Source organism: Boleophthalmus pectinirostris, unplaced genomic scaffold (genome assembly GCF_026225935.1).
Source record: "Boleophthalmus pectinirostris isolate CB_2022bp ecotype Guang Dong unplaced genomic scaffold, ASM2622593v1 HiC_scaffold_12, whole genome shotgun sequence".
Lineage (NCBI taxonomy): Eukaryota > Metazoa > Chordata > Actinopteri > Gobiiformes > Gobiidae > Boleophthalmus > Boleophthalmus pectinirostris.
The window spans coordinates 29,429,011-29,452,730 of NW_026571018.1; the positions used below are offsets into that span (position 1 = coordinate 29,429,011).

General features: G+C 39.4%; 1 protein-coding gene across 1 annotated transcript; it reads left to right on the forward strand.

Moving 5' to 3' along the window:
• Positions 1-11,895: 11,895 nt before the first annotated feature.
• Positions 11,896-22,122, forward strand: LOC110162195 (alcohol dehydrogenase 1-like). Its single transcript, XM_020927058.2, has 9 exons — positions 11,896-11,913; positions 13,556-13,657; positions 14,377-14,518; positions 16,427-16,514; positions 16,600-16,819; positions 18,506-18,766; positions 20,017-20,149; positions 21,086-21,224; positions 22,089-22,122. Exons 1-9 carry the CDS (start codon positions 11,896-11,898, stop codon positions 22,120-22,122), a joined length of 1,137 nt encoding a protein of 378 aa, XP_020782717.2.
• The last annotated feature ends 1,598 nt before the right edge of the window (positions 22,123-23,720 follow it).

Here is a 23,720-nt window from a genome sequence, read left to right on the forward strand (position 1 = left end):
GTATTTAATCCCACCCCCTCTTATAATCTAACACAATGAGCTTTCTTTAGAATTTTTCAGACAATTTACATTAAAGGTTGTATGGAAGGATTTTTTTTGTTTTTGTTTTAAATTGTCAATGAAATTTTAAAATACCATTACAGAGATGCAGCAGCGTTGTAATTGACCAAAAAGAAAAGAATGAAAATCTATCAACTGTGGACGTAGTGAGGCCAGACAAACATCAGCCAATAGAAAACAAGGCTACCTCATTTTCTATTGGCTGTTAGATTGTCAATCAAACTCCCTAGTGTAACTGACTCGCCGGTGCGCTGGGATTACGTGGTTTATGCAATGGTTCTTAGAGGCTTTTTCAAACTGTAGCTTCCTCGCATTTTGCACAAAGTTTGTTGCGATGGAGGACGAGAATCCAGGACCTGTTCACCGCCAAAGAAAGTCAGTTTTTGAGGTCGCTGAAAGAAGAAGAGAAGGGGAAAAGGAGCGAAGCCAAACTGAGGTGATTCTTGGAGATTCCTTCCAGCGATGGCGCGACTGATGCAGACAAAGAGTCTAAAAACGGATGCATCGGTCACTAAATTACATCTAGACAGGTCACTTCAACAGTAATTCTGAACCGTGCACTGGCTGTAAACAAGCGTGATCTCTAGAGAAAGGAGGCGGGAGGAGATGTTTCTACTGAGGGAGCTGTGGAGGAGGAAGGTGGTGTCACGTATTGCACAAGGACGTTCGCTGTATTTCTCTTCCCTTAAAAAATCCTCTATACAACCTTTAAACTATATGAACTATTGCATATATACAAGTGCGGACAAAGAGTCACTGTTATACTTTATACATAACTGTACATACATAAGCATACAAACAATGGTAAGGAAAATTAAGATACCAACAATGTTAACAGACAGCACATACCAGTAATGGTGCGGAAACAACAAGCATAAAGCAGCACTACAGAAGGCAGGATTGTTCTAAAATTAAGACCCACTCTCTATATACTGTATTTTCCAGCGCTCTGGATTATAAGGCGCACTGTCATTGAATGGTCTATTTTCAAACTTTTTTCACAAATAAACCTGCACCGGACTTTAAACGAAACACAACAGTTGGATGGGTCAGTCGGACTTTGTTTGGCGCGTTTACGGTGACTCTCGGCTTTGTTCGTGTAGGGAGGGTGCTGTCTGGGACCTCTGGATTGTCGGCGTGTTCGCAGTGACTCGGTTGTTCAGTTGTGTCTAGAAGCGGCACGTCGTACTCGCTTTTTCAGTTCGTTCCTCCGTTCCGTTCCTCGACGGCGTGGAGTGATGAGTGTGTCTGCGGGTGTTTTTCGCTGTGCCGTCGCTGTCTGCTCCGTGCGTGTTTGCGTGCGCTGCGGGTGGTGCGGCTTTGTAGTTTACTGAAGTCGTGCTGGGACACCCGACTGGATTCGTGTATAGGGTGCTCTGGATTGTGGGGCGCGCAGTCGTTTTTTGATGGGGTTGAAGGCTTAAGAGCGCGCCCTATAGCCTGGAAAATACAGTACTGTGACCAGATCATATGTTTATATAACAACTTGAATTTATGGATATTTTGGCGTTGCTTGAGATGTGTATCCAGACTGTTCCAAAGTTTTACACCACATATAGACACACAAAAACTTTTACGGGTAGTTCGAACATTACGCAATTTTCCATACCATCTAAAATTGTAAGTACTCTCTCTCATTTTGAACAAACTTTGAAGATTACTTGGTAGTAAATTGTTGAACGCTCTAAATAAAATTACCAGTGTATAATATTTTACAAGGTCAGGAATCTTGAGGAGCTTGGATTGAATAAAAAGATTATGGGTTTGTTTGAAAAATCCAACTTTAGGGATAATTCGCAAAGCTCATTTCTGTAAAATAATCAGATTAAGTGTACATTGATAAATGTTCCCCCACACTTCAACACAGTATGTGAAATAAGTAAAGGGAGAACCAATGGACAGTAGAATGTACGAAGGACATTTTGATCAAGGTAATATTTCACTTTGTTTACTATAGCAACACTTTTGGAATTTTTAGTTTTTATGTGTCTAATGTGGGCTTTCCATGATAATTTACTGTCTATTATAACTCCCAGGAATTTATTTTCATTAACATTTTCTATTTGGACACCTTTAATCATAATTCGTAACTCTGTGTTAATTTTGTGATTGCCAAACATCATTGCCTTAGTCTTATTCAAGTTTAATGACAATTTATTCATATCCATCCATCCAAGGTAGTTTAACTTGTCAAGTAAAATTATCTTGCTGCTTTGACAGACAATTCCACTACTTTTAAGCCATTTTCTGATAGATTTAAATGTTTATATCTTGAATCTTGGCCAAGCTTTTATGCAGGGCACAATGCATTTTTGAGTCATGTTGTTACCTTGTCAAAAAAAATACCCAGAGTTGTGTTTTGTGAGGTTTTTACTTTGACAAAGAAATTAGGTGTTGCATCAGAATTTCACAGATGCCCAAAGTTTTGATTAAAATTTGCAGTGAAAAGATGGTGTGGAGATTAAAGAAAGCGTGTACCAGTCTGATCTTCATCATACAATCGTACATCTTTGAAGACAAACGTTTGACATGTAAAATAATAATAATATGTTTGAAATATATGATAAAAGTGAAGGTAGATAAAGGAAATTAAAGAAAATGCTTACTCACTTTTGGCCCATTTTTGACACGTCTCCTCTAATATGAAAAATCACTCATTTCAAGTCAGAATGAAAGCAGTTTTATTAGCAGCCAGCACACTTTTACATTTTGATTTAACCTCCCAGAAATTGGTCCCTCATCAAACACAACCTACACAAAAACTATGTCAATCATTTGTGCTGCAAAAAGTTTTGTTTGTGCTGCTTTAGTTTTGGAGATGTTAATGATTCTTTTATAGGTCAAATTAGGGTCAGCCAGCCCCCTGGAAACTTCAAAATGCTCTAAAACGGCCCATGATGGCGTCAATCGTCTGTGCATCGTTTGTGCTGTTTTGTGCAAAAAGGTCATTTGTGCAGTTACGGTTCTTAAGATATTAGCAGTTTTATTTTCGGCCAACAGTGGCTTTAGCAAAACTAGTGAAGATAAACGGTCACAGGCTGTGGAAACGTAGGTATCAGTATTTTTCTGTAGAAGTCTGTATTATTATATCAAATATGAATCAAAAGCAAGTTACTAAAGACTGATGCACACGTTTCCACAGCCTGAGATTGTTTATCTTCTTCACTAGTTTTGTGGAGTTTTGCTAAAGTCGCTGCCGTCAGCTGAGTGGAAATGACGTCATATAATTTTGGCAGAAATACTAAATAATAATTTTAGAATCACAAATGAAAATGGTCACAGCACAAACAAAATACAAACCTTTTCTATATATTTTTTTCTGCCTGTTTTCTGCCATGCACATTCTCAACTCACATACAGACACTTGGCTCACGTGCACACTCTCGGCTCACGTGCACACTCTCGGCTCACGTGCACACTCTCGGCTCACGTGCACGCTCTCGACTCACATGCGCTGTCATCTCTTGTGCACACTCTCGGATCACGTGCACGCTCTCAGATCACGTGCACGCTCTTGGCTGACATGCACACTCTTGGGTTATGTGCATGGTCCCAGCTCATGCTCTTGGCTTACATGCATGCCCTTGGCTCACGTACACGCTCTCCGATCACGTACACGCTCTTGGCTCACACGCACACTCTCGGATCACTCGCACACTCTTAGCTCACGTACACACTCTCAGCTCATGTGAACACTCTTGGCTCACATGCACACTCTCAGATCACATGCATGCTCTCAGTTAACGTGCACACTCTCAGCTCACACGCACGCTCCCAGCTCACGCGCATGCCTCACCTCAGTCCCCTGCTGGTGTCAGACAGGTTCACAGCAGTGGGCCCTGGATCTGAAGAGGAAGAAGAGGAGGAAGAGGAGAGAGAGCCACAGGGAGTCCACTGAAACCAGGAAGAAAAGACACAGGCAAATGGTGCTGCATAAAAACAACAAAATGGAACAAACCAGAAATGACAACCAAAAGATCTGGTAAGTCCATTTGATCGAGATTCCATAAAATACAAGACAACTATAACGACTTATCAAATCAAATCAAACTTTATTTATAAAGCACTTTTCATACAAAATGCAACACAAAGTGCTTTACAGTGATTAAAAACAGTCCCGCATTTCCAACCACCCAACCACCAACCCAACCCCCGCACCCCCAACCCCACATAGTCAAACAACCCAAACACACACACTCACATACACACAAACATGCACACACACACACACACACACACACTCACACTCACATGCTAAAATACATAACCGGACACAATAAAATGTGAGGCTGAATATAGGTGAACCAGTTGAGAAAGCACCATCAGAGGAGCCGTCTGCACCGGGAGCAGAGAGACGCCCACCACCACCAGGAACCACCACAGGAGCCAGGGGAGAGATGAAGCCCAGGCACCTGAGGCCCAAGCACCATCCCTCCACCAGGAGCCCACATGACAGACCCAGCAGCCACAGCTGACCTCCACTCCCGATGCAGAGGCTCCTACAGAGGAGACACTGGAAATCCTAAAAAATATGCCTAAAATAAATAAATATAATAAAATGTGTACAATAAAAACAAGTAAAAGTATAAGATTTCAATCAAAAGCTAAGCTAAAAAGGTGGGTCTTGAGCCTGCTCTTAAAAACATGAACGTTCTCTGCAGCCCTGAGCTCCTCCGGCTGCAGTTCCATAGACGAGGGCCATAGTGCTGAAAAGACGCCTCTCCGTGAGTGTGTGTCCTGACTTTGGGAATGACCAGGAACCTGCTGCCAGAGGAGCGCAGGGTCCGCGAGGGTTCGTAAGGTAAAAGCAGTTCTGAAAGATAAGAGGGCCCAAGACCATTAAGACATTTAAAAACCAGTAAAAGAACTTTAAAATCGATCCTGAAACACACAGGGAGCCAATGCAGTGATTTTAAAACCGGTGTAATGTGGTCCCGCCCTCTGGTCCTCGTCAGGACACGTGCTGCTGAATTTTGTAATAATTGCAAACCTGAAATACTCTTTTTGGGAAGACCAGAGAGCAGGGCATTACAGTAGTCTATTCGACTGGTGATAAAAGCATGCATCAGCGTCTCGGTGTTGGCCCGAGAGAGAATGGGGCGGACTCTGGCTATGTTTTTTAGGTGATAAAAAAACATTTTTGTGATGTTCTTAATGTGTATATGTTATAACAAACTGGACACTATTGTTGAACATGTCTTGCCCAAGAACACAACACCAACATGATCTACCGGTACTGGGACTGAACCACCAACCATTGGATTAGTTCAGATCTTTACAAACAATTTACTGCCACCCAAAAATGAAACACTAACCCTATTTATACACAATATTTGACCTTTTTCATGACATTATTATGTCAATCTAAAATATATACGTACATTTAAAGGTGTATTGTGTAACTTTTCTGGTGCAGGGTCAGTTTTTCTAGGTATTTTTGAGCTATAAAACCACCTGTAACTGAATAGATGTAAGTTAGAACTGTTTAATGTCATACTGTGGAACATTTGAAGCAGAGCACTGACAGCCATAGAAAAAGGAAGGTGACGGATCTCAAACCGAAAAGTTACACAGTGCACCTTTATACGGAAGCCAGGAGGGCTCATAACAAATGCGGCAACAAATACAAATGCAACAACACAACAAAGAGCCACAACAAACCAAAAAAAAGAGCCACAAAACACCAAAAAAAAACCACAACAGAAGTGACCACTGGACTCTATTTTAATGCAAATGCCGCAACAAATACAAACGCCGCAACACAAATGCAAACGTTGCAACATAAATGCAAACGTTGCAACATAAATGCAAACGTTGCAACACAAATGCAAACACTGCAACAAACCAAAAAGCCACAACAAACCAAAGACTGCGGGACTGTATTTTAAAAATACAAACCTTGCAACACAAATTCAAACAGTGCAACAAATACAAACGCCACAACAAATACAAACACCATAATAAATACAAACACAGCAACAGAAATGCAAACGCAAATAAAAATACATCGTAACATATTAGCAGTTATTCAGATAATTACAGCATAAACAACAGAACATACGTTTACCAAACTCACAATCTCACTCCAAATCACTAAATCCACTAAATTCTTCGTCCTCTGTGATGAAGAATTCTGCGCGACCTCCAGAGGTAAACCATAGATCCATGATGTAAACTGTGTAGCTGTCGTCAGACTCACCATCAGTTCCAGGTAGAATTATTCTGGCCTTTCTGAATCCTGACAGGATGGTTTCGGTTGTCACTGAAGTTCAGACTTCCAGAAAAGTTCCATGGTGCACCTGCCCGGTTCCCGTGAAGCTATGTTCTCCATCCCCGCTTTCCTCTAGTCCCTCACAAGTTTCTCACTCACTCCAAACTTTCTTTCTGCTGCTCGATTACTGTTTTTGGCTGAATATTTCACTATTTGCAGCGACAGTGGCTTTTTCTACAGGAGGCATGCGCAGTAGAGTGTGAAGTGACTGTGGTACAGAAGTAATAGTAGTACTATACTGACACACAAGCCTAGAGCGCCCTCTCTCACCTGTCAGTCTGAAAATTTTAATATATATGTTGCACCAGAGTAAAAGTCGCAAGACCACCCAAACCATGAAAAAAGTGCAACTTATAGTTTGAAAAATATGGTATATATATTTTTTAGAAAACGTGACACTGTATTTTTAAGTATATATACAAACATACAAATATTTTTTGTATGCTGTTTAAAGAAACCCTGTTGTCAAAAATGTTATATGAGATGTCAGAGTGTTTTCTTTTTGTTAATGTTTTTTTCAGTAAACAAATAAAATGTGCATTTGTTTCAGGCTATATCAAAACTCCGCTTTCGTTTATCTAAATCAAATATATTTCCGACCGCACAGGAAGCCGAGCGCTGGAAAGACAAACGGAGAGAATTACACACGCCGCTGAGTCCATTCAAAATCCTCCCCATCTAATTCTCCGTGCTGCGATTGGCCGTTGTTGTTTTGATATTGGAGAAACAGTTTGTGCTTTTGCAGATTAAAGTCCATTCTCCGCACCTACAGGGAGAGTTCCTGCTTGACAGAACAGGTCTGAATGGTTCACAGTGTGCATAGCAGGAATATAAAGATTAGTTATTTGGCCACAGGTTACAATGACTCACACAGAAACATGCCTGGAGCCAGCTAACATTTTAGCACAACTGTGGTCCAACACTTTTGATAGATGATGCTTCCCACTGTAGACCACAAGTAAATACAGGGGCTGATCCTGGGCAAAAGATCACTCAAGTAAAAGTATGAAAGTACCTGTTTAAATTGCACTTCAAGACTAAAAAGTAAAAGTATTTGGAACTATTAAAGTGATTTTGGTAAAGATGTCAACTGATTTCTTAGTGTTTCTAACTGTTTTTTGTGTATTTGGTTTGCTCAATTTTGGAATGTTATTGTACTAAATTAAATGAGTCTCAGCTTTTTCAGAAGGTTTCAACTCATAATAAAAAATACTTACTTTTCAGTCCAGATCTAAAATAGCCAGACTGGTACCACCTTGTGCCTCCGCTCAATTTCATTTCTCTCCAGTGACTAGGTCAGGACTCGGAATACACTAAATGGTTTACAAGAACCCCAGAAGATGTAGACCCGGCACCGGCAAATCAGTGAAGAGCTGCGAAGCCATGATGTCAGACTCAAGCATCTGTCTAGGTCCCATTTGTGGTACAGCACAAACACAACAGTAAACAAAGTGGTCAAGATGGATGTAGACGAAGACGGACATTCTGTGTTGGCAACGATTCCCGAGATCGAGGATTTAAAGCTGGAATAAAGAGAATGTTTGGTGAATTATATCAAGGGGAAAGACGTTATTGCCCTTCTTCCTATGGGATTTGGCACATTACATACGTCACAACCAAATAGCAAAGATTGATTAAATAAAAAAAGTACCCGCCTACCGTCGAACTAACAGATCCTAATGTTGCGGGGTCAGACGGTTTCCACGAAGTGAAACCAGTTGATGAATCAGGCTGGATCTAAAATGTACTGGAGGAGAAAGTGCAGATATCTGCAGTAAAAAGTATCCACAAAACATACTTAAGTAAAGTACAGATACCTAAAAATTCTACTTAAGTATTGTACTTTTGCTCTTGTACTTTGTTACCTTCCACCACTGATCCACTCCGAAGTATTTTTTTATGCTCGAGTCCAATCAATGATGAAAGATAAAGAAGTACAAGTAGTAAAGTACTATACTTAAGTAAAAAAATTAGGTATGTGTACTTTACTTAAAGGTGCATTGTGTAACACTTCTGGTGGAGGCTTTGTTGCTCTATTAGTTTGTCTGGACTGTTTCTAAGTATGACATTCAACATTTCTATCTTCATAGAGACCAAACCAGACCAAGTTACAGGCCAGATCTGTGGAGAGGTGACCCCCACTCACAGTCAAAATGCCTGCCTTTCTGGGTATTTTTGAGCAATAAAACCACTTGTAATTGAATAAATGTAAAGTAGAGCCCTTTAATGTCATACTGTGGAACATTCCAGGAAGAGCAATGACATATCCATAGAAACAAGCAGGTGACAGATCCTCAACCAAAAGTTACATAGTGCACCTTTAACTAAAACACCTATTCATTCAAACCAGTGGACATTAAGATAAGGAGTATTTAATTTATAAAGTCATTCCACTCTCCTGTTTATCTCCAACTGTTTTAAAATGCAGAATAATGACGACAAACCAACACGGGTCACTACCTTCTATAAATTCAAGTGCCTTTGAAACGATGAATAATGTATGGAACATGTTCAGATGTGAAAATTCGGAGCAGACTGGGGTCCCACTGGGACTGGTCCCGAGTTTGACCCAGTTTCTCATACATTTAGAAGAATGTCATTTTAGTCCACTCTCCCTTAAGCTCCCGGGAGTCATGGAATATTCACCAATGTGGAGTTCAATTATTCACCAATGTGCTAGTGTGAAGAGTGGCGGTGTCTAGAGGCGGAGGCAGGTGCAAATAGTCATTTAGCGAAAGAGAAATATAGTATTGGTATTGAGGAGAATGCATGTGATGTTTGTGAAAAATGCAGGAGAAAGTCTAAAGTTGTGAGTTTATTTGCTCAATATTAACAGCGCTGTACCTGATTTTTACTGTGTTAAAGGGCTCATATTACACTATTTTCTGATCTGTTATGATGTTTCCTCATCAAAAACATACCAGGAGTTGTGTTTTGTTTTATTGATATATGTTTAACACACAAATCCTGCATATTTAGGTTGAGTTCTTTTCTAAAACAGAAAACACCCTGTTCTCTCTTAATAGGCTCTATTCACGCTTATGTCACAAACCAGGAAGATGTTTGGATGCGATTACAACTTCCTTCGAGCTCTGTTTGCGGTAGAAATTCTGACAAAATCTAGGAAAATTAGAAAATTTCCCAGTTTTTTTCATCTCCATGTCATTGTAGAATTCCATTATGTTTGGCTAATCAACAATTACAACCATACTTCAGTTTTCATCATTTCCCCACTGACACACAACTCCGAGCGCACCTGGTACATGCGAAGAAGAGATGAGACGACACATTCAAGATGATTCCAAACAGCACATATGTATGCAGTCTTCATTTTACAGCTGATCACATTTACTTTAAAGGGTTTGATCCCAGTTGGTCGGTGAGCCCAGTGTTGGGAACTACACCAGACAGTGTAATCACATCTTCCTGGTTGCCCAATAAAGTTTAAAATCATTGTGTGTCAAAAGTATAATTAAATGATTTCAAATTATATCTAAATCATTAAATTGTCCCTTTATTTTTATTAGTTTGAAACATGGTTGTAGTCAGAGTGTCCTTTCCTACACTCTACTGACCACTGAGCAGACTGCAGCAACGTGGTTCTGAACATCCTGTTAACCTGTTTGATCTACGGGGGCCTGGAGGCGTGGCTTTCTACCATGAGCATTTTTTTTTTCAGACCTAAGTTTACTTGTTTACTAGTAGTTTACAAATTAACTACTACTACTCTATTATGTCTATCCAGTGACACGGTCAGGAATCCAAATAAACTAGACGGTTTGCAAGAACCCTGGAAGTTATAGACCGCGCACCGGCCAATCAGTGAAGAGCTGTGAAGACATGACGTCAAACTCAAGCGCCTGTCTGGGTCCCTTTTGTGGAACAGCACAACAGTAAACAAAGTGGTCAAGATGGATGTAGACAAAGCCAGACATTCTGTGTTGGCAACGATTCCAGAGATTGAGGATTTAAAGCTGGAACAAAGAGAATGTTTGGTGAATTTTATCAAGGGGAAAGACATTATTGCCCTTCTTCCTACAGGATTTGGTGCATTACATACGTCACGACCAAATAACAGCGATTGGTTAAATAAAAAAAGTGAACGCCTACCATCGAGCGAACGAATCCTAATGCTGAGAGGTCCGACGGTTTCCACGAAGTGAAACGGGCTGATGAATCAGGTTAATAGTTTGGTAAGTTAAAGTCTAAAAGTTTGAATTTCTGAAAATTAAAATCTAAATAAAGTTAACAGATAAAGTAGGTTAGGTTTTGATGTTTTGCCATTGCCAAAGTAACAAATTGTTGAAAACATTGATGCTCTTTATGTTTTCAATGGCTAAAAATCCTCAAAATGGAGCTGGCCCTGTTGGTGGCGTCATGATGGGCTTCAGTACTTAAACATGTAAGCCAGTGATTCACTTTTTTTCTTTTTTTCCTCAGACTTCGAGAGCAAGTTCAAATATTTATCCAAAAAAGCATCAGTATCACCATCACTCTTGTTGAAACTGCGAAGAAGTTTGAAAAAATCCTTTGAAAATACAGTATGTCTCTCAGAAAGATGCTTCGCCCCTGGTTCCTCAACATTCCCCTGATGTTCAGGAAGTTTAAACTTTTCCTGCCTCTTACATCTGCCCATCTCTGGTTGATTGACTTTGGGCATAACTTTTGGCTTCTTTGTTGGTTTTATGTCCTTATTATGCATTATTTTTAGTCTTTAGTGATTGTTGTTGGACTCTAACTGAAGGTTCCAAAGTCTTTTTATGGGTCTTTCCCTTCAGGTGTCTCTGTTCTGCACGTCATCTCCACTCTGCAAGTCTTTACGCAGAGTTTTTCAGAGGTCTTCTTTTTCCTGTTTTGCCTTTTTGCTTTTGGTTGCTTTTTCCCACCAGCTTTGGTCGGGTTGGTCGGGTTATTTTGGGCAGATGTAACACAGCTGGAATCATCTATCACTTGATCTGTGGACTCTGGTGAATTAGGTTCCTCTTTGATCACAATGATAGGCAGGCTCTTTGGTCTCTTTGGTGATTTGGAGGATCTGTGATATTATGTGACCATCTCAACTTAAGCCACTTTTTTTTTAGATGTTTTTTTTCCCTTTTCCCTTTTCCTTTTAACTTTTGTCTGCATTGAATTGTCCTCATTGATTTTAGGTACAGTCGTGGACCAACTGGTGGAGAATCATCTTCATGCAAAAGGATAAAAACTATGCAAATATGAACATTACAAGTTTAAAACACCTTCTCTCCACCAACTCCTTATCTCCTTGTCCATTCCTTCGTCTTACTGCCTTCTTAGTCTCTTCCTTTTATACCTAAACATTCCCCAGCATGTTTGGAGCTGTCAATCATGAGGTGGGTTGCCATGCCTACAAGCTGAGGAGCGATAGCAAAAATGTGCAGTTTAAAAAGACCACACAAAACTTGCCCTTAACAGGTCAAACCAGTGGAGCAGTAGTTTATGTATACATTATACGAGTCCACACATGCTTCTGTACACTCAGCCACCGGAGCTGTGAGAGCCAAGTAGAGTCTTCTCAAACTCGGACTCCTTGAGACATTTGGATCATGGCCACAACAGGAAAGGTCAGGCTACATTTTATTCTCTTTATTTATTGACAAAGAGAAGCTGGCTCATTACGTCTAACTGTTAAAGGTGCATTGTGCAACTTTTCTGGTGGAGGGCCCATCGAGCGCTTTTCTCCGTGGTGATGTTACTTTTCTATCATCATGGAGACCAGATTTTTGAGCTATAAAACCATCAGTAATTTAATAAACCTAAAGTAGAGCTGTTTTAATTGCCATACTGTGGAACATTCCAGACAGAGCAATGACATGTCCGTAGAAACGAGCAGGTGACCCTCCACCAAAAAGTGACACAGTGCACCTTTGCATTTGACATGTTTGAATCACCAATAGCAAATGCATGTTTTAAATAGTTCAAACATTGCATGAAAGGGTAAAATGTGCAAGCAGGTGATGTCTATTTTAAGTTTGTTTTTCAGTTTGCATTCAGTTAGACCTGTCACAATAATTATTCTAACAAGTATTTCTTTTCTGCTATTTATTTTGTGCTGCTATTTTTGTAACAGTTTTGTACATTTCGACACAGCGGCAGAGTTCGCCCTAGGCCAATGTTAGTGTGGGGCCCTTACTACACTGTATTGTTTTGTTTTTTTCCCTCCATTGTTCTTGAGACACACACATCTCTATTATAAAATTGTCTTATTTAAACGGTATCATAGGTACTAGATAACCAGAGCTGAAAGTAGTTTTATTTTTTGGCTGGTTACATTTTTGTTTTCATCCATTACATGTGGTTAGACATTGTACATATGGTTATCCACCTTATTCCAGAAGTTACTGTGGGCCCTGCCATCATCATTCGGGTTGTGTTATTTTGTATGGGGCTGCAGATCTTTACAGCAATTAAGTTCAATACGGACCATAAAGCTGGTGTAAAACCTCACAGAGAATCGGTGCAGTGTTGACTCCTTGGTGCACATGAACACTGAACATTTTACACAAGTGAACCGCCTTTATGTCATATTTAAGATGTAAAATGGTTCCCAAATTCCAAAAACATGAAAGAAATGTTTAACCGGAAGTGCCGTCACAAAAAAATGCAGTATAAGAGCATTTAGAGACAAAAGTGGGCGGGCCTGAGTGAGATACATTAGGTTCAGCATTATTGTTTATCGTCTATATTTTGCCAGGCTCATTCAGTTTAGCCTGATTCATCAGCCAGTTTCACTTGGTGGAAACTGTCTGACCTCACAGCATTAGGATTCGTTCGCTTTATGGTAGTCGGGAACTTTTTTATTTAACCAATTGCTGCTATTTGGTTGTGATGTAAGTAAAGTGAAAAATCCCGTAGGAAGAAGGGCAATAATGTCTTTCTCCTTGATAAAATTCACCAAACATTCTCTTTTTTCCGACTTTAAACTTGCCAACACAGAATGTATGGCTTCGTCTACATCCATCTCAACCACTTTGTGTACTGTTGTGCTGTGGGACCCAGACAGGCGCGTGAGTTTGACGTCATGGCTTCACAGCTCTTCGCTGATTGGCCGGTGCGCAGTCTAAAATTTTCGGGGTTCTTACAAATTGTCTAGTGTGTACTGATTCCTGACCTAGTCGCTGAAAAGAAATGAAATGGAGCAGAGTTGTCAGTAATACACAAAGTATACATGTGTACACTTTTAAAGAGGTGTTGCTACATCTTCAGGTGATTCAGTGTAAGGCAGCTGTCGCCTGGGAGCCCAATGCGCCTTTGGTCATTGAAGAAATTGAAGTGGCTCCACCTCAAGCCAATGAGGTCCGCGTTCAGGTGAGGACAAACATGAAGTGAATTTAAATAACTATATATATATTTTTATTTTATTTATTTATTTACTTCATAGAGGCACAAACAATGAATGGACAGCAACATCAATGACAAAAATGCATAAATGGCACTTTACACCCTTCTGTGGAAGATTGTTTTACTTTAAAGATTCTAGATTACACAAACTCTGTGATGCTTGTGAGCTTTAAACCACGTTAAAATGTTGTTACCTCATCAAAACAGACCTGGAGTTGTGTTGAGTCATTCACACATGTTCGAGTAACCCTTCATTATTAGTCTGTCTTCATCTCCAAAACTCAAATTACTCAGTTGTGATGTCATAGTGGTAGTTTTCAAGTTGACAGCCATTTGTAGTTCAGTAGAATTTCAGGGCAGAAAATTATGCAAATTATTCTAGTGAAAATGTATAGACTTTAAAAACACAGTGGAGCATTTCCTCTATTACCACATGACATCACAAAGTGGAACAGAACTCAGCCTAAATATGCAGGGTGTGAATGAAACAAAACACAACACCATAAAACAGTTGTAACATAGATCATCAAATAGCATAATAGATTCCTTTAATAATCTTTTGTTTTGAGTTTTTCCTAACCACAAAAACAACCATTGTGATGTTATTCATTTCTCAACATATCTCTGGTTATATACAATGTTTTTCTCTTTCCCTTTATTTGTATTTTTGTCTTAAAATACTATAGATTGTTGCAACTTCAGTGTGCCACTCGGACCTGTACCACCTGTATGAGGGAATGCCCCAAGATGGCTTCCCTGTCGTCCTTGGACACGAGGCAGCCGGAGTCGTGGAGAGTGTGGGCTCCGGAGTCACTGAATTCAAACCTGGTCAGATATAATATTACATTGTTTTATCCTTAAAGATGCACTTTGTAACTTTTTTGGTCCGTCTCCTGCTTGTTTCTATTAGTGTTGTAGTATTCAAGACCGGTCTTGGTCTTGAGGCCAGCCTTGAAACCATTTTTTTCTGGTCTTGGTCTTATCTCGGGCTCGGGGCCCTGTGGTCTTGGACAGGTCTTGGTCTCGATTAGTGCGGTCTTGACTACAACACTAGTTTCTATGGACATGTCATTGCCCTGGCTGGAATGTTCCACAGTATGACATTAAACAACTCTATCCTCCTCACATTTATTCAATTACAAGCAGTTTTATCACTCAAAAATACCTAGAAAAACAGGCATTCTGACTGTGAGCTGGGTTACCTCTCCACAGATCTGACCTGTAACTTGGTCTGGTCTGGTTTGGTCTCCATGATGATAGAAAGGTTTAAAGCCATACTGTGAAACATTCCAGACAAAGCAATAATATATTCATGGAGAGAAGCATTTAACAGACCCTCCACCAGAAAACTTACACAATGCACATTTAAACAATGCATATCATGAAAATTTGACTTTTTTCTAGCTTAGATTGTGCCGTCAGAGGTAAAAACTCTTTGCATTTTTTAAGTCCATAAAACATCACCAAACTTGTTTAAAGGAGTTTTGTGGTGAAATTGCATTCATTCCAACTGCGTATTTACACTGAGCACCTTTGTAATGTTTGGCATGTTTGTTAAGATGAGTTAAGTAGGTCCCTAAATTACACAAAATTGATTCTTGTGAGCTTTAAGCCATGTTAGAATGTTGACCGGGCACAGCTTTTAACTTGAAAATGATTGCCTCATAACATCAGGCAATCATTTTGAAGTTAAAAGCTGTGCCCGGTCAAGCAGAAGTAAACAGCAAGGCCAAAAATTCAAGTTAATGCATCTGATATAAAAATGTATTCAACAGATACATATGTGCTCTAGTTTATGAAACTGTTGACCTTTTTTTCTGTACCATTTTTGGTTCTAAAGTTACATACGTTTTAAACAGACCATGTCTGCAAAATGGAACAAAAATTATTTCTCAGATTTCAAAGACCTGCAAATTATGTAAATAAATGGATGTATTTCATCATATCTTGTGTTATTCGATCTTTGAACTGTTGATGAAGGTACATGATTTTTCAAAAAATTTATTTAAAATGATAAAAATTTGCTTGGAAGGACTGACATATTTTATAGAAATAGTTTCCTTTCATTTTGAAGTAATATTAAAGTAGAAAAAAGTTGACAAATTATGCAAAATCATGCACCTTCTACTTGCTTGCACAATTTTACCTCTGTTACTTTTCCCTCCGTTACCATGACCTTTCTTAATAAAAAATCTCATTACTTAAAAAGTAAGAGGTTTTTCAACCTAATCTTGTACCATATGGTAGAAAACTATATGAAGCAAATATTCAAACCAGTTTGTTAAGGATATGTAAGTGAGAACCGCTAGTTATCACTGTTTGTATTTATTGCCCAAAAAGTGAACAACTGTGAACAACTTGAAATAATATCACAGGTTTAACTTTACCCTGTTGGAGTGTAACTCTTTCCTACATTCTAATACCTTACTTATTTCAGTAGTCCCTCTAGTTTCTGAATAAGAGCTATTTGAATGTCAAAAATCTGCCCCTGTTTCCCTCCATTACCGCTTGACCAGACCCAGCTACCCTTTCCATTTAGTTTAGTAGAAATGGGCAGAGTGTTTTCAGTTTGAGAGAAGAACTCAGTCTAATATGCAGGATTTGACTGTAAAACATGTACGAATGAAACAAAATGCAACTCCAGGTATGTTTGTGAGAAGAATAATGAACAGTGTAATATCACAATACAAATCATGCAATGTTCTTTAACTCAATATTTGCTCTTTTATCTTTGAGGTGACAAGGTGATCCCCCTGTTCATATCCCAGTGCAGAGACTGTGATTTCTGCAAGACTCCAAAAACCAACCACTGCGTTCAAACATGGTCAGTTTTTACCACTGATCCTCATCATTCACGATAAACACAGAAAATAGCTTTACAATGCAGTGTTTACATCTTTATCATACAGGAGTGAGGTCCGCCAAGATTCTCTGACAGCGCCAGACTCAAGGTTCAGCTGTAAAGGCAAGAAAATACTGCAGTTTTTAGGTGTTAGTACTTTTTCAGAGTACACTGTGGTCAAGCAATACAACCTGGCCAAGATCCACGAGTCCGCTCCCCTGGATAAAGTGTGTGTTATCGGCTGTGGCCTCTGCACTGGATATGGATCAGCTGTTAACGTGGCTCAGGTCAGAATGCTGTAAATATTGGCAGTTTCCAGATTCTAAAATTTGATGCTTTCAGACAGTGGTGGAGTTAACAGTTTGGGGCCTTAGGCGAACTTGAGTTTGGGGCTCTCACTATAATTATGGTGGATTGTAAACTGGTTTTATTAGTTAGGTCGCCTACTAGATAACCAGAGTTGAAAGTAGTTTTATTTTTTTGCTAGTACAATTACATTTTTGTTTACATCCATTACACATGATTGTTTAAAAGTAAAGTACTCTCATTTAATGTCATATTGAGGGAAAATTAAATTGCTCTGAGGCCTCAGCCATTAGTGGCACTAAGGGCAGTTGGTTGGGAGCACCTCCAGGTTTGGGGGCACTAGGCAGCTGCCAACTTTTGCCTAATGGTAATGCCACCTCTGCTTTCAGATGAGGGGCAAGAGCCAGTTTTTCCTACTGATTACATTTTACTTTGCCATGAAATATCAGAAAGGTAAATTCCCAAATATGGAACCTGCTCATTTTGATTATTGATTGAAGTCCATGCTATATTACAACAAAAATCTGCAGTTAGCTGCCCCCATCTGTATTAAATATTATAGAATGCTGTGTACTATAAAACAGTGTTTCCCAAACTTTTTTCTGGCGACCCATATTTTAAAAGTCACAAACCTTTGCAACCCAGGTCAACAGACATTATTCGTAAATCACAAAATAAAGGTGGATTTGACCATTAATGACATTAATGAGGATATTTTATTGCTGACTGAGTGATCGTGTCTCTCTGAACAATTAGTATGACTCAAGTTTTAAACAAAGAAAAACAAAAAGGATCCATAAGTCGCCTATTTGGACATTCAATGTGGCCCATTTCTTTTTCTTTTCAACATTCAATTGAACCAGTAATAATGGAGCAAAATATCAATAAAATAATTACAAAAAAATTGAAACTATACAAAACATCTCTTAACATTTCAACATTTCTAATGAGAGAGGTGGGCCTGTCTGCATTTTTTTGTAGCACATTCCAGTCCAGGTGCAGGAGGAGAGTGCAACATGCATATCAGGCGCAGCATTCAGTCTGTTTCTGTACTTTGTTTTCATTTTTGTGAGCACAGAAAATCTCATGTTTCAGAACTGTATATTGCAGCCCTACATGCAAAGTGTGACAAGGCGACCCCCATAAAATCTCTTGTGACCCACCTAAGGGTTGTGACCCAATTTTTGGGAAACGATGCTACAGAATGTTGTGGTGTTATTTGAAACCCATTGATATGTACCAGATATAGTGTGAGATATAAGTCCATGTGCTGTGGAACATCATCTCACACTTCTAACTGTGTGATTAGACAAAGCAATAATAACTCCAATTACAACCCTGTTTTTTTGTAAATGTCTTATGTTTTAAGTGTAGAAAGTATGCATTCTAACTGTGATTTTCGTTGCAGCTCCACAAACCCGACTCTTATTTGGCCCGGAAACAATAGAATCAATACTAATCATCACTGTTAGTCTAAAAGATGAAAAAAGGATGAATAAAAGTAATAAAAAGCTGCAGGCATGAAGCTAAATGTTTTAAAGGGGCGCAGGATTGAGTCAATTTAAGAACTTCACATAAAATCTATTCATTATTTTGTATTTGTTGAGATTTGTGTTCATAAATGGACCATAATAATAATACTTGTCTTTAAATGCTTGTTTTTGTAGGTAGAGGAGGGATCCACCTGTGCTGTGTTTGGCCTCGGAGCGGTAGGTCTGGCTGCTATAATGGGCTGTAAGGCGGCAGGGGCCAGGAGAATCATTGCTGTGAACCGAAGCTCCGAGAAGTTTGAGAAAGCCAAGATTTTAGGAGCTACTGACTGTGTGAGCCCCAGAGACCACAGCAAACCCATCCACCAGGTCCTGCTCGAGATGACCAGCGGAGGAGTGGACTTCGCCTTGGAGTGTGTGGGGAAGGCTGAGGTTGTGGTGGGTATTGGTGGTAATACTTTTGTATTGCTTTTATATCATTTTAATAAAAAAAAAAAAAGAACATTGCACACTTAGGCTACGTTCAGACTGCAGCCTGAAGAAACCCAAATTCAATTTTTTTGCCCCTATGTGACCTGTATCGGATCTTTTAATAACACTCTGAATGACACAGATCTGATTTTTTCAAATGCGACCCAGGACAATTCGATATGTGGTCCTAAAACCGATACATATCCGATCTTTTGACATGCGACTTCAGTCTTAACGGCCAGGTCACATTCAGCCCACCTACATGTCAGGCTCGGAGTTTAGTCAGTGGAGTCAGTGGCTGTAGTCAGGCCAAATTGGAGGGGTCTTATCGGGACTGGGCGGTTTTTGAAATGACTGCCCAAGAAATGTCTACAGGCGGTCCTGGCTCTAACGTCAATGAAAAATAAAGAGCCTGTGAGCCAAAAGCAAGAAGGCTAAAATCTCAAACAAATGAAGCAGGCGTGGATGTGTAATCTGTCTGTTTTACAAAGAACTGGACTGTATTTTGGGAGACAAGCCCAGCGTTTAGGTGAGTTCCATAAACACTGAGCACGCTCGCTGCTTGTGACATTATCGTGATCTCCAATGTGCATGCGGGACACTTTTTGGGTTTTTAAAGTTCACACTGGAGATCACATACAGGTTGCATTTAATTGGAAATGTGAACGACCTCGCAAAAATATTGGATTTCACAATAAAATCCAAATTGAGCATTAAGCCCTGCTGACTAAATGTAGCCGTAGACTACAGACTGTGACATCACTCGTAGCGCTCGGTCCAGTCAAATGAAGCTCAATAACGCTTGCAGTTATAGGAGTGAATTTGGAGCTGAGTTCTGTATTAGGAATAGGAATTGATTTACGGACAAAAGAATGAAATAAAAACACCAGGATCACAGAGAGCGGGTTAATACGAACATTTTAAGACCAAAATAATGAGGCTCACTGCAGCAGTTACAGAGAAACGGATGACAATTTTTCAACGTAAGTCAATTGGAGAGTCGATGGAGCAGGAAGCATGATGTCTACGATTGCACACCTTCTCAGTAAACAAATACACAAACATACAAAATCACACATACAAGTAAAAAAAAAAAAAAAAAAACAGGCCCAAAGTAGAAACAATTTTGTAGAAAATGAAGCCAAAATGATGCACAGAAATTGAGTTTGAATTGACTTCAGTATGCTGTTGACGAGGCTGCTTTTGTGACTGTGCAGGAGAGCGCCCTCCTCTCCACAGTCCCAGTGTGGGGGGTCAGTGTCATCGTGGGCTACTCCAAAGTCCAGAAGTTCACAGCTCACTCTGCTGACCTCATCACTGGACGCACACTGAAGGGGGCGCTGTTTGGAGGTAACTAACCTAATAATGATTAAACCATAAATGTGATTGTAACCAAGGCAAGGCAAGTTTGTACAGCACAATTCAAAGTGCTTTACAGGATAAGAAATACATTAAAAAACACAATACAAACAAATCAAAACATAAATAATCATCATCATATTTTAAAGAAAGAGAGACATTAAATGAGAGAGAAGAGTACAGAATGAAAAATGAAAACCTTTCAGTCCAGTTTGAGCCTGGAAACAGAGTTCAAGCAGAGGCCTGTCTCACATCTTCAGAAAGACTGTTCCAGGTTTTAGCTGCAAAAATCTGAAACTCTGACTTCCCATGTTTAGTCCTGACTCTGGGCACCAGCAGGAGGCCGGTCCCTGAGCTCCTCAGAGTGCAGATGGTTCATATGACACTAACATGTCAGAGATGTTCTTTGGTGCTCGGCCATGGAGAGACACAAGCAGAGCTGCTTAAAAGTCTATTGTCTGAGCCACAGGGGCCAGTGCAGAGACCTGAGCACAGGACACATGTGCTTGTACTTCTTGATTCGAGTCAGGACCTATATTTCGTTTTATAGTGATGGGAAAAATATTTTGCAAATGTATTTAGCTACAGAATATGGAATACGTGCATTAAAATGTATTTTGTAACATAGTACTGATACACAAAGCAATCAGAGAACTGTATTCTGAATACTTTTACATCGAGGAGAATTTTAATTATAGTGTAGAGGTGTAACAAACAGCAAAATGAGGTTATATACTTTTCTTAGTAATACTGTGTGGTTTGAAGCAATTGTGTGATCAAGTACTGTCATGTATTCCTTTGATTTTAGAAAGTAACTCTGAATTCTGAACACTGCCACATGAAAAAGTAACTGAACTGAAATACAGTTACTCAAAATTTGTATTCTGAGTGGGTATTCTCAGTACATGTACACTGTCCTTTCGGTAGGATTCAAAAGTAAAGATGGGGTGATGGAGATGGTAAATCGCTACATGGAAAAGAAGATCATGTTGGATGAGCTTATCACACACAACATGGACTTGAGTCAGATCATGGAGGCTGTGGAACTTATGAAGAAGTCCAAATGGTGAGTCTAGCAATGGTGCAGTCAGACATTTTACTAATACTAATACTAATACTAATACTAATACTAATACTAATACTAATGATTCAAATTACAAGACAGAAGACATAATGAGGCAGTTTGCAGATAAAAAAAACAAAAACAACAATAACAACAGTAAAACAGTTAATAGATAAAATAATAATGTGTGTGTGCATAACTAAAGCACGTTGAAGTTGAAGGGAAGAGAAAAAGGGGACGAGCTCAGAGATAGAGTAAAAGAAAAACAAAACAAAAAAATATATAAATCCATAGTAATTCCTTTTTCTTTTTTTTTCTAAAACAAATGGCGGTGCAGACTTAACATATTTATTTAGAGTCTTTTGTGGATGTGAGCACACCTCCACCCTCTACCATGTTTGTTTTACTCTTTTAAACAAGTTTGAAACAAGATTAGCACCCTGTAGTGATTATAACTCTTCTGTTCTTTCTTTATTTTCCAAAATTGCAAGTGTGCCCCCCTCAATCCCCTCCCTGCTTATGGGTTTACATTTGTATGGTGCTTTAAAATAGTACACACCCAGTGAAGACAAAGTATTACACAAAATTGACTCTTGTGAGCTTTAAATCATGTTAGAATGTTGTTACGTCATCAAAAACCTGGAGTTGTGTTTAGTTTCATTTATACATTTCACACACGTTTGAGTAATCCTTTATTATTAGTCTGTCTATGAAGTGGTAGTTTTCAAGTTACATCTACCTTTTACATATTAATTCAGTCGAGATTGGCGATGCTAGAGAAGCAGTGAAGCCGTCCCAGAAGCTGTGAAACTTTATTGTTCATGTGTAGTTCTGAATCCTTATGTATATTTTGTATTTGCTCCACAGTGTCCGAGCCGTCCTGAAGACCTCTCCACAATAAAACTGAAACTGTACTGAGCCATCACAGAATCCATTCAGTACTTTGACAAAATCTTTATCTGTATTCTTGTTTTTGGAGGTGCATTCAGATAAATAATATTGCAACTTCTTGACCTGTATCAGTGTGTATTCTTTTATTCTTTACAGTAAAAAAAACTCACATAAAAAAAACTCACATTAAACTGTAATTAATGTGAATGTAGTTACAGATTAAAGGTGCTATATTACACAAAATTGATTCTTGTGAGCTTTAAGCCGTGTTAGAATGTTAATTAAAAACATACCTGGAGTTGTGTTTTGTTTCATTCACTTATATTTGAGTAAGCTCAATATCCTCTGTTCCACCTTGTGATGTCATGAAGCAGTAGATTTCACGTTAACAGCTCCTTTTATGTTTAGTTCAGTTGAGATAAGCAATTCCAAGAATAAATGTATCCAAATAATTCTAGTGAAGATGTATGGAGTTTAAAAACTTCATATATTACGTGTGTTTTGTGTTTGAGGGAAGAACCCAAACTAAATATGCAGAGTCTGTGTGTTAAACTAGCCTGTTTTATCAGCCGGTTTCACTTTGTGGAAACTGTTTGACTTCGCAGCATTAGGATTTGTTCGCTCGACGGTAGGCAAGTACTTTTTTATTTAACCAATCGCTGCTATGTGGTCGTGACATATGTAATGCACCGCTAACAGGGCTAACTAGTACATTAAGCTTTTCCCAAATCCTGTAGGAAGAAGAACAATAATGTCTTTCCCCTTGATAAAATTCACAAATTCACAAACATTCTCTTTGTTCTGGCTTTAAATCCTTGATCTCGGGAATCGTTGGCAACACACAATGTATGTCTTCGTCTACATCCATCTCGACCGCTTTGTTTACTGTTGTGCTGTACCACAAAAGGGACCCAGTCATGGCTTCACAGCTCTTCGCTGATTGGCCGATGTGCGGTCTACAAATTTAGGGGTTCTTGCAAATCTTCTCGTGTATTCTGACTCCTGACCTAGTCTCTAGAGAGAAATGAAATTGAGCGGCGGCACTAGGTGTCGCCAGCCTGACTAACATTAAACACCCTCCTGAAACTTCACCCCGCCTCTAATCAAAATCTGAAAAAGTCCTTCAGAGTGGGTGGTGCTCAGTGGGTTGAGGGCAGCGGGTGTGGGGTGGGCTCAGGATCGATGATTGACAGCTGACTGACAGCCACAACAATCCAACATGATGCCAATCCAGATTTTTCCGGGACATCACAGTGACCGGTGGTGCCAGGTAGGGGCGGGGCTGCGAGAGGCTCCTCACATACCGCCAGTAGACGCCAGTGGCTCAAGTAATAACCTGCATCTGATTCACTGGCGGCCGTTAGTCCAACCCGAAAATTCAAATATACTGGCCGTAGTTGATCCTAAAGAGGCCATTACAACTTTGACCCAAAAGTCAAAGGTCAGGGATAGGTATACATTTCTATTTTAGACCAATTTACACAGCTAATCAGTAAAAAAAAAAAAGATTTTGGTGTTTAGTGGCCCTTTAAACTAGCCAGGCTGGTGCCACCTAGAGCATTCTGCTCAAATTAATTTATCTCCAGTGACTAGGTCAGGAATCAGAAT